General features: G+C 41.6%; 1 protein-coding gene across 2 annotated transcripts in view; it reads left to right on the top strand.

Annotated features, from left to right (window-relative positions):
• The window catches only part of slc38a12 (solute carrier family 38 member 12), a 294,942-nt gene that overhangs the window by 16,131 nt on the left and 266,552 nt on the right, over positions 1-12,259 (top strand). For both annotated transcript variants that reach the window (XM_078570625.1, XM_078570626.1), the window contains exons 2-3: positions 2,783-2,871; positions 6,286-6,407. In XM_078570625.1, the coding sequence (XP_078426751.1) occupies positions 2,827-2,871; positions 6,286-6,407 (167 nt within the window). In that variant the 5' untranslated portion in view covers positions 2,783-2,826. The remainder of the gene's footprint in view (positions 1-2,782; positions 2,872-6,285; positions 6,408-12,259) is intronic.

Raw genomic sequence — 12,259 nt, 5'->3', positions numbered from 1 at the left:
CTCTGCCTGTAAGCCGCTGTTGTCCCTTGAGGTTCTAGTTCTTTTGCCATAACCACCAAAGGTTTGCTGGTTTTGCTGTTGGCAATGACTTGTAACCCTAAACATTGGACCCTTGCCTGGGGCAACACAAGGGCAGGGATGACCAATCCGAGGTCCCAAATGACTCTCCAAATGACAACCAGAGAGGGTGCAGAGGAGATTTGAGGCTGCTGTCTGGACTGGAGAATTGTAGCTATGAAGGAAAGATTGGACAAGCTAGGGTTGTTTTCTTTGGAACAGAGGAGACTGAGGGGAGAGTGAACTGAAGTGTATAAAATTGAGGGGTCGGGGTGGAGGAGATAAGCCCCTATTCCCCTTGGCTGATGGGTCTATAACCAGGCTACATAGATATAGGCTAAGAAGAAGGAGGTTTAGTGGGAAAAAATGGTGGGGATCTGGAACTCTCAGCCTGAAAGGGTGGTAGTGGCAGAAACCCTGAGAACAAGATATGCCCTTGAAGTGCAGCAATCTAAAGGCAACAGAGCAAGAACTGGAAAGTGGGATTAGGCTCGATGGCTATTTGGTGGCCGGCACAGACACAATAGGTCGAATGGTCTCCTTCCATGCTGTAATTTTCCATGGTTCTATAATTCTGATTCTCACTGGAATATCGCAGAGTTTGCCAGCTTGACTGCATTAGTGACATTAACACTGGCACATCTTTGTGTTACTGTTAATAATGGTCAGAAACATAGGCTTTAACATTTGTGTCTAAATGCAATGTAGGTCCACTACTATTAATAACTGTTCTAGCTACAATGTCACCATTTTGTCCAATCCCACAAGATGCGACTTTTGCACAAAGGTTTTTAAAAAAAATTAGATGCATTATATCAACTGGGCTTCCATTATTGGTCAACTTGGTGACCTCAAAATCCAGCTAGGTTAGTAGAGCTGCTTATCCTTTTGCAGAAACTGTGCTGCAGTCCCTCAATAGATCCAGGTCTTTGGAAATGATTTTTGTATATAGGTGCTACATAATTGTAAACCATATTAGCAATTACAGTGAAAACACATAACATATGTCATGTTGCTGAGAGTTTTCCATGTAATCTATACTGAAATGAAACCAATTTCAAATCTTAAGGTATAATTGCTGGAACAAATCTCCCAAGGGGATAGCAGTGCTGGTGTGAACCCAGCTCAAGGGATGATTCTCTTGCGTTTTCTGTGGATGAAATTAATTCCCCCCCCCCCCCCACCAACCTCCCAAGCACTACATCTGGGATCATTCAGGTGATACAGCTACTCATTTGCGCTGATAATTTAATTTCATAAATTTGAAAGTTAGTCAAATTTTCAGTTGTTTGGATTGGTGGTGCAAGCTGAAGAGGCAGCTGTACTGGGATGAATTGGATAAAAGTCGGTGGCATGCAGAATCCATGAATGAAGTTGAGGGGCCGTGGAATTGTATTAACCGCACTTCATGTTGAACCAATGCAGAACAGTATTCAACTGAGCCACAAACATGTTGACTATGGAACCAAAACATTAGAGTACAAGTTACAAGAGGTCTTGACCAAACTGTAGCTTGGGTACTCTGCCTAGTTTTGGGTCATTGGGAAACAAAGGAGATACTCAGAAGTCATGAGGCTGAACTCTTGTATCAGAGAATCGAGATGAGGAAAGAATCTGGCTTTAAAGCTTGGGAGGAAGGTGCCTGAGAGGTAATCCGAGAGGTAGGTAGAATTGCTGAGGGAATGGAAAAGATAAACCTGTAATCTTTTAAATTGCAAGTTGGACAAGGAAGGTACTTAAAACAAGGGTAAATTTAAGACTGGTATTAAGAAGTTCTCCACACATGTGGCATAGACTTTCAGATAGGCTCACAGAGACAAAAGCCCTCGAATCATTTCATAAACAGATGCTAAAATAGAGGGGAATCTGTAAAATCCTTCTGGTGGCTTAAGATAGGCTAACTGGCTTTACTAATTGGTAATTATTTTATGGTTAGTGAGATCATTTCACCGCTCTAAACTACTCCCACCCTCCACACTGTTCAACAGCCCAATATTTCAGCCAATCCAATTGTTATTTCAATTACGGATTAGAAAATGAACTTTTTGATCATTAATTAAAATTCCAAGATATATTCAACTTCTGGAGGTGATGGGATGAGGCAGGGGACAAAAGCCATTGTTTGAGTTGCCTTCAGGCATTTGAACCATGTGGGTTTACACTTTGAAGATGGACTTAAGGTGTTGGAGAAGAATGTGAGGATAATTGAAACGGAAACCATTTCATCTAAAATGGAATTCAGAGAAGAATTTGAAGCCACATGAGCATATGAAATGCAAGGAGGGGAAAAAGTGTTCAAGCCTGCCTCAACTAGATATGACCCAACTATGCACACCATTGATCCATCACGTAACTCTGCTACATCCTGATAGAGGTGAAAGAAAAACATGTGACTGTTTCAGGAATGACTGAGAATTGAGCAAAATTCTAGGAGAGAGCTATATTTGAAGAGGTGGTACAGGCACAGTGGCCTGTTTTATAACTTCCAAGGTTTTCCTGCGCTATTTGATCATTGTCTCTGTACAACAAATCTAAGGAGCCATCCACAAGAGTGTACAAGGAATATGCATTGGAAAACTGATCCCAGCTTTCTATTGGGCAGTACTTTAATTATCAAGATTATTGAGGTTTATTATTGATTTACGAATTGCTGCACTTTCTTTTGAAAATGTTTGAAGTTACTGTGTGACCTTATTTTTAATTAAAATGCCCTCTCTTAATCCAGATTAGCCATCTGATTGTTGCAAATTGCCGCTGTAGAAGCTGAAAATGCCGGATGGGATTACAGAAACGGGGGAGTTGTACTCCCCATTTGTGAGTATTTATTGCTGAGTTACTGGTGGGGGAATGGGATTGTCTGTCAATGTAGAAATCTGAAATAAGTTTTGGAAAAACACAGCCCATTCAGCAGCAGAGAAGGACCTTAAATTGAGTAGAGACCCCATAAGGAAAGCAAATGTGCGAATAATGAGTAATTTTTATTATCATGATATCACCAGCAGCTTAGTTGGAAACTGTCTCACCTTTTGAGACAGGATGCTGTGGGTTAATATTCCACTCCAGAGACTTGAGCTCAAAAATCTAGTTTGACTCCCTGGTGCAGAAATGAGCGGGTGCTGTAGTTCAGATGAAATGTTCAACCAAGGCCTTCTGTCCCTTCAGGTGAATGCAAAAAATCCTATGGCGCTATTGGGAGAGTGGCAGAGTTATGTCTCCTGCAGTGTCCTGGTCAATATTTAACACTCAACCAACATCTACTTAAGCTACTGTCTTACTGAAGCAGTCGTTGTCCACATGCAGCAAGACCTGGACAATTTCCAAGCTTGAACTGATGAGCAGCAAGTAACATTATATGCGATACAAGATCCAGGCAAAGACCACCTCCAACAAGAGAGAATTTAACCATCTCCCCATGACATTCAGTGGCATTACCATTGCTGAATCCCCCACTATCAACATCCTGGGGGTTACCATTGACCAGAAACTGACCTGGACTAACCATATAAATACTGTAGCTACAAGAGCAGGTCAGAGGCTAGGAATCCTGCAGCAAGTAACTCACCACTTGACTCCCTAAAGCCTGTCCACCATTTACAAGGCGTAAGTTAGGAGTGTGATGGATTACTCTCCACTTGTCTGGATGAATGCAGCTGTAACAACACTCAGGAAACTTGACACCATCCAGTGCAAAGCAGCCCGCTTGATTGGCACCCCATCTACTACGTTAAACCTTGTGCATAGTGATAGAGGGGTCAATGGCAACGCCATCTACAAGATGCACTGCAGCAACTCACCAAGGTTCCTTTGACAGCACCTTCCAAACCTGTCCTACCAATTAAAAGAACAAGGGCAGCTGATGCATGGGAATATCACCACCTGCAAGTTCCCCTCCAAGCCACATTTCCTGGCTTGGAACTAGATTGATGTTCCTTCACTATTGCAGGGTTACAATCTTAGAACTCCCTTCCTAACAGCACTGTGACTGTGGGTATAACAACACTACGTGGACTGCAGTGGTTCAAGAAAGTGTCTCACCACCTTCTCCCGAACAATTGGGGATGGGCAATAAATGCTGGCCTAACGAGCCCGCATCTTATGAATGAATAATAAAAAAACATTAAGACAGATTATCCCTGCATTGTTTCCTTGCACTTTATCAGCCTCAAGTACTTTGTTGACTATAAGATCTGTGTGAAAGGCTCCATTTAGAAAGATTTGCATTTTAATTTCCAGAGAAATCATGAAATGAATAGGTTTTCTCAAATTCCATTATCATATAGCTAATGCCTGCAGCTCCTTTTCATCTAATCTTCAGGTGAGATTTCTTGACAATTATCAGCCATGGGTTGGTTGGCTGTATACGTGCTTGAGTCAGAAGGTTGGAGATTCAAGAACCTTCCCAGTACTTGAGCACACAGATTTAGGCTAATACTCCAGTGCAATATTGCAGGAGTGTTGTACTTTTGCTGATGCTGCCTTTTGGCTGAGACATTAAATTGGGGTCCTGTCTGCCCCCTTGGGTTCATTTCAACGATCCCAGGGTTCATTTCAAAGATCCCATGGCACTATTTCAAAGAAGAGCAAAGGAGTTATTCCTGGTGTCCTTATCAATATTTATCCCTCATTTACAAAGACAGATTACCTGGTCATTGTCACTGTTTGCTTGCTGTGCATAAATTGTCTGCTGTGTTTCCCAACGTAAGAAGTATGTTGTTGGCGTGTAAGTGGTCATGGTGTGGCGTGTAAGTGTTTTGGTAAGCCCTGAGTTCATGAAAGTTGCTATATAAATGCAAACCTGTCTTTTTCCTAAACAATGCAGCTTTGCTTGAGTCTGTTATGGTTACTACTTTTTGCCATTGAAAAGTATTCCAAATTTTCTCCACCTTGTGCAGGATAAAAAAAAAAGGTGGGCAGAAAGGTGTCAAATAGATTTAAATGTGGAAAAGAGCGCAGTAATGGATTTTGGGGAACAAACCAAGCTGAGGAAGTATGGAATAAATGGTAGGATACTGAGAAGTGCAGAGAACGTAGAAAGTAGGAGTGTATGTCCACAGATCCTTGAGGTTTTTATTTCTTTCATGGGATGTGGGTGTTGCTGGCAAGGCCAGCATTTGTTCCCCATCTCTAATTGCCCTTGAACTGAATGTCTTGCTAGGCCATTTCAGAGGGCAATTAGTCAACCATGAGTCACATGTAGGCCAGACTGGGTAAGGGTGGCAGATTTCGTTGCCTAAAGTGAAGGAGATGGTGATTAGATCACTTCCCTGAAGTGAAGGAGATTAGTGAACCATGACAATTGATAATTTCTTGGCTGCCATTATTGATAATTGAATCTAAATTCACCAGCTGCCATAGTGGGATCTGAGCCTGTGTCCTCCAGATCATTAGCCCAGGCCTCTGAATCACTAGTCCAGTGACATTGCCATTGTGCTGCCACCACCTGTACATAAGGTGGTTAAGCATACAGGATAAATTTATTATCGAAAGCCTGAAGTCTAAGAGCAGGGTGGTGTGTTAGAACTTTATTAAACACCAGCTAGAGTACTGTGTACAGTTCTAGTCACTGCATTAACAGAAGAATGCACTTGCTCTAGAGAAGGTGTACAGAAGGGATTTGCGAGGATGTTGCTAGTAATGGAGAACTTTAGCTGTGAGGAAAGATTGGATAGGTTGGAGCTGTTGTCTTTGGAACAACAGGCCGAGGGGAGATTTGAAATGTATAAAATTGAGGAGCCTAGATATAATTGATAGTAAGGACCTATTTCCTCAATAACCAAGGAGAATAGATTTAAAGTAATTAAGACAGTTTTGGCTAGAAAGCAGTGGGGATCTAGAACTCTCTGCCTGAAAGAGTGGTAGATGCAGAAACCTTCATCACAGCTTAAAAAAAAAACTTGGATATGCACTTGAGGTGCTGTAACCTCCAGGGCTGCGGACAAATGAGCTGGAAAAGTGGAAATAGGCCATATGGTAACTATGTGCTGTAAATTTCTATGATGGGATTAATGAGGCTGTGGATTTCTTGCCTGATGCTAATGAAATGACCCTTTGCCTTGCAACACTGCAGATTTGCCTTGGATCATTACAGTTTACGGAGAATGAAAGACATTGAATTGTGATGAGTTGAGGATGCTATGTATTGAGAGCTACTGAGCTGCCAGGAAATATTAAGGAGCAAATAGTGTCACAGCTGTCTAATATGTGATGCACTTTCTGCTTCATTTGTAGGTGGGACTTGTATACATGTTTAATTTGATCGTTGGTACAGGAGCGCTGACAATGCCACAAGCCTTTGCTGTTGCTGGCTGGGGTGTGAGCCTTGCTCTCATTATCTTCCTTGCATTTATGAGGTATTGTATACAAATATTGTACACAACAGCTTTAGTATACTTTGTTTGTTAGCTGTCTTTACCTAAAATAATAAAACTGCAATGATATAGCAATAGTTGGGAGATTTTTCAAAACTAAAATACACATCTCAATTTTAGGGAAAAGTAGTGCCCAGGGACCTCTTAAATTTTAAGATTCTGTTTTCTTTTGATGTACATGTCTTGTGTGCTGTTTTTCAGCCAACTAAAAGATGCATTAAGGATATCCTGTCTAATTGTGTGCTTCTCTTCACCTCACTGTCTCTTCCCCACTGAGTAACCAGGTGGAACTTTCACATCAATACTTGTAGAATGTGTTAATGTGGAAAGTACAGTCTAAATGAATCTGGCACTTAAATGGATTTGCAGGAAGAGAAGGAATTTAACAATTAATGTTTATCTTGCATGGGGTAGGGAATCAATTGCAAATTATTGGATTTAGAATCCTTTTCCAAAGATTTTTTTGTTTGGATGGTTGACTCTGTACAGGGTCACAATAATGGATTTTTAAAAATAAACATGCTTTTGCGAAGTTAACCATAGTTAAGTATAGATTAAGGAGGGAATTTGTTTTGTCTAATTCATCACTTCACGCACCATTTCACATATCATGGCTGATCTAATTTTAACCTCAACTTCACATTGCTGCCTACCCTGATAACCTTTCACCCCCTTGCTTATCAATAATCTATCTACCTGCCTTAAAGATATTCAAAGACTGTCTCAACCACCTTTTGAGGAAGAGAATTCCAAAGTGTCTCAACTCTCGAATTTTTTCCTCATCTGCCTTAAATGGCTGACCACTTATTTTTATACAGTGAGCCCCAGTTCTAGGTTCTCCCACAAGAGGAAACGTCCTTTCCACATCCAGCCTGCCAAGATCCGACAGGATCTTATATGTTTCAATCAACTTGCCTCTTACTCTTCTAAACTCCAGTGGATACAAGCCTAACCTGTCCAGCCTTTCCTCATAAGACAACCCGCCCATTCCTGGTATTAATCTAATAAACCTTTTTGGAACTGCTAATGCATTTACACCTTTTCTTTAAATAAGGAGACCAGTACTGTACACAATACTCCAGATGTGGTCTCACCAATGCCCTGTACAACTGAAGCATAACCTCCCTACTTTTGTAATCAATTCCCCTCACAATAAATGGTAACATTCTATTACTTTCCTAATTACCTGCTGTACCTGCATACTAACCTTTTTGTGATTAGTGCAATAGGACACCCAATCACGCTGCACCTCAGAGCTCTGCACTCTCACCATTTAGAAAATATGCCTTTTTATTCATCCTGCCAAAACGGGCAACCTCGCGTATTCCCACATTATACTCCATTTTCCAGATCTTTGCCCATTGTTATGATCCCAGCTGATATTAACATTGAACATGTCAGATCACAGAGTGAAATCTGGCTTGATAGATCCTAACTTTGTTCCTTTTTTTAGAAACCATGGAGGTCTGTTACTGAACTCATCCACAAGAGACTGCCAGTGTACTTTTAACACAGAATAAATGTTTAAACAAGAAAAATGAACGATATTACACTAGACAAAAAGGCTGGAAAGATTTCAATGCAAATACCTCCCAGCAGGAAAAAAGAAAAGCTATCTTTAACAGGCATTTTCATTTCCTATTGCAATCTCCTGTTATCGCTATCTCTAATTTACTTATGCAGATTGTGCTTTAGCAGTAATGATGTATTTACATCAAATATACAAGGACTTTTCCATTAAAAATCATTCTACACAAGCTCATTTTGATCATGACATTCTTGTTCCTCCATACAGAATCAGAATTTTGGGAGCCAGGTAGAAAATTAGCAGACAGGGCCTCAAATGTAGTAATCTCTGGATTACTCCCAGTGTCAGTGAGTACAGAAATAGGAGGATAAGGCATACGAATGTATGGCTGGAAAGATGGTGCAGGAGGGAGGGCTTTAGATTCCTGGGACTGGCTCTGGGAGAGATGGCACCTGTACAAGTTGGGTGGGTGGCACCTGAACTGAGCTGGGACTGAGTTCCTTGTGGGGAGTTTTGCTAGTGCTGTTGGGATGGCTTTAAACTAACTTGGCAGAGGTGTGGGAACCAAGAGAAAATATTAAAGAGGATTACCATGGTGCACAAAATACTGGGAGGGACAGAGAGCACTAGTATAGAGAATAGTAAGTTAATAGGTGAAGTTGGGGTGAGGGAGAAAGTAACAATCTAAATCAGGGTTACTATGTGTGTATGTGAATGCACTGAGTATAGTAAATAAGATTGGGGAGTTACAGGTGCAGATTGTCTGTCTGGTGAAAATATGATGTTGTGGTGATAAGAGACCTGGCTCAAGGAAGGGCAGAACTGGGTGTTAAATATTCCTGGGTACAAGGTGTTCGGAAAAGGTAGGAAAGCAGGAGGAGTGGCAGTACTGGTTAAGGAGAGCATTGCCGTGCTGGAGAAAGAGGATGTCCCAGAGGGTTCAAGGACCGAATCAATTTGGCTAGAGCTAAGGAACAAAAAGGGTGTACTTACACTGCTTGGTGTAGCCTATAGACCACCAAATAGTGGGAAGGATGTAGAGGAACAAACCTGAAGGGAAATTGCAGAGAGATGCAAGCATTATACAGTAGTTATAATGGGGACTTTAATTACCTGAATGTAGACTGGGGCAGTGGCAATGTAAAAGGCGGAGAGGGGCATAAGTTCCTAGATTATGTTCAGGAAAATTTTCTACAGTATGTGTCCAATCCAACAAGAAAAGATGCACTGTTGAGCCTGGTTCTTGGAAGTGAGGTGGGGGAACATTTAGGAGACAGTGATCATTCTATGTTTTAAGATGATAGAAAAGGACGATAGGCAATCCAGAATAAGAATAATTAACTCGACGAGAGCTGATGTCGATGGGGCAAGAATGGAGCTGGGCCAGATAGACTGGAACAAAAGATTGGCAGGAAAACCTGTAGCTGAACAATGGGCTCCTTCAAAAAATAATTGCTTCGGGCACAGTCAAGGTATATTCCATCGAAAGGGAAAAGTAGGGCAAACAAATTCAGAGCTCCCTGGATGAAAAAGGAGATAGAAATTAAGAAGAAAAAGTGTGCTTATGACAGGTGCCAGGTAAAGAATACAATTGAGAACCAAGAGGAACACACAAGGTTCAGAGGGGAGGTGAAAAAGCATGTTAGAGAAGTGAAGAGGGATTATGAGAAAAGACTGGCAGCCAACGTAATGGGGAATCTCAAAGTCTTCAACAGGCATATAAATAGTATAAGAGTGGTAAAAGGAAGATTAGCGACCTAAAAGGGATTTTACATAGACAAAGGGGCCGTGGCTGAGGTATTAAATAAATGTTTTAAATACATGGTAAAGACGGATGCAGATGCTACCCAGGCCATGGTGACAGGAAACTGTCACCAGAACGGTTCAAAATTGAGGAGGAGTTGTTGAGTAGACTGTCGGTACTAAAAGTTGACAAGGCATCGGGACAGGATGAGATGCAACCAAGGATATTGAAGGAAGTGAGAGTAGAAATTGCATTGGCCATAATTTTTCAGCCTTTCCTAGACTCAGGAGGTGCCAGAGGACTGGAGAATTGTAAACATTAGGCCCTTGTTCAAAAAAAGGTTGTAAGGATAAGCCCAGCAATTAGAGCAATCGGTTTAACTTCAGTGGTGGGCAAGATTCTAGAAACAATTATTTGGGATAGAATTAGTAGTCACGTGGAAAAACATGGTTTGAGCAAGAGCCAGCATGGATTTCTAAAGGGGAAATAGTATTTAACTGACTTGCTGGAGTTTTTTTGACGAGGTAACAGAAAAGGCCGATGAGGGTAATGTTGTTGATGTGATGTACATGGACTTTCAAAAGGCATTTGATACAGTGCCACACAACAGACATGAGAAAAGTTATTGCTCACGGAATAAAAGGGACAGTAGCAATGTGGATACAAAGTGGGCTGAAAAGTAGGAAACAGTAATGGTCAATGAATATTTTTCAGGCTGGAGGAAGGTTTGCAGTGAAGTTCCCCAGGGTTTGGTATTGGGACCCTTGCTTTTCCTGATATATATTAATGATCTAGGTCTTGGTGTGCAGGGGACAATTTCAAAGTTTGCGGATGATACGAAGCTTGGAAGAATTGTAAACTGCAGGAAGGACAGTGTAGAACTTCAAAAGGACATAGACAAGTTGGTGGAGTGGGCAGATAGGTGGCAGATGATGCTCAGTGTGGCGAAGTGTGAGGTGATGCATTTTGGTGGGAAGAACATGGAGAGACAATATAAAATAAGGGATGAAGTTTTGAAGTGAGTGCAGGAGCAGAGAGACCTGGGTGTGCATGTGCAAAGATCATTGAAGGTGGCAGGACAGGTGGAGAGAGCAGTTAATAAAGCATATTAGGTTTTATTAATAGGGACATAGAGTACGAGCAAGGAGGTTATGCTGAATTTATATAAGACACTCATTGGACCTCAGCTGGAGTATTATGTACAGTTCTGGGTGCCATGTTATAGGAAGGATGTGAACACATTGGAGAGAGTGCAGAAGAGGTTTACATTAATGGTTCCAGGGATGAGAAACTTCAGCTATGAGGATAGATTGGAGAGGTTGGGACTGCCCTCCTTGGAGAGAAGAAGGCTAAGAGGAGATTTGAAAGAGATGCTCAAAATCATGAGGGGGCTGGACAGAGTAAATAGGAAGAAGCTGTTCCTGCTCGTAAAAGGATCAAGAACGAGAGGGCACAGATTTAAAGTGATTTTCAAAAGAAGCAAGTGTGACATGAGAAACTTTTCAACACAACGAGTGGGTTTGGGTCTGGAATGCATTGCCTGGAAGGGTGGTGGAGGCAGGTTCAGTCGAGGCAATCGAGATGAGTATTTGAATAGAAACAATGTGCAGGGGCATAGGGAAAAGGCAGGGCAATGGAACGAGGCCATAATGCTCATTTGGAGAGCTGGCGCAGACACGATGGGCCAAATGGCTGCCTCCTGTGCTGTTAAAATTCTGATTATGCTCTTTCGTGCTGTCAAAGGCCATTCAAATTTCTTGCCTTTCTTTAACAGGCTTGTCAGGGGAGCTGCTACAGCACTGAAATTTGGAAGAAACTTCTGATAGAATCCACTTCTAGTTGCATACCGCAAAATCTCTTCTTTTTGTCTTGGGCACTAGAGCGATTTGAGAGAGAATGAATCAAAAGTTGAAAATTCTAAAATCGATTCATTCATAATCAGATTGGATAATGTGGAGTTGCTTAAAAATTTAGATGTAAAAATACACTAACCTTCCAGAAAACTGTTGAGGTGACTTAAGAAAGCTGTTACAAACTCTCAGATCAATTTGTGCAAATAGGCCAGGGAATGTATGGGGGTACGTCACCCATAAAGCAGCATCCTTACAGACTCAATCCAGAGAAGTTAGCCCTAGTGAGGGAAGAGATTAAGTTCATGATGGAAAATGAAATTATTGAACTGAGTCACAGTAGCTGGAGCTCACATTATAATGGTACTGAAACCAATGGGTCACAACAATTATGTATAGATTATCACAATGTCAATGTGGTAATGAAGGCTTCTCTAGGTGCTGCTTGGCCTTATCCAACAGTGTTGCCCAAGTAAGTCACTTTCGCTTTGGCAAATTCATTCTTTGACAGGTTTATGACAAAATTGGCTCTTTGCAACTGATCAACCATTTCTTAATTCATTCACAGGATGTGGGCTCCACTGGCTAGGCCAGCATTTAGTGCCCATCCCATGTTGCCCTTAAGAAGGTGGCGGTGAGCTGCCTTCTTGAACAGCTGCAGTCCATGTGATGTAGTTACACTCTGTGCTGTTAGGAAGGGAATTCCAGGATT

This window comes from Cetorhinus maximus, chromosome 24 (assembly GCF_964194155.1).
Source record: "Cetorhinus maximus chromosome 24, sCetMax3.hap1.1, whole genome shotgun sequence".
NCBI classification, from domain to species: domain Eukaryota; kingdom Metazoa; phylum Chordata; class Chondrichthyes; order Lamniformes; family Cetorhinidae; genus Cetorhinus; species Cetorhinus maximus.
Note: the sequence above shows the minus strand (reverse complement) of the source record. Positions and strands in the feature narration are given on the sequence as shown.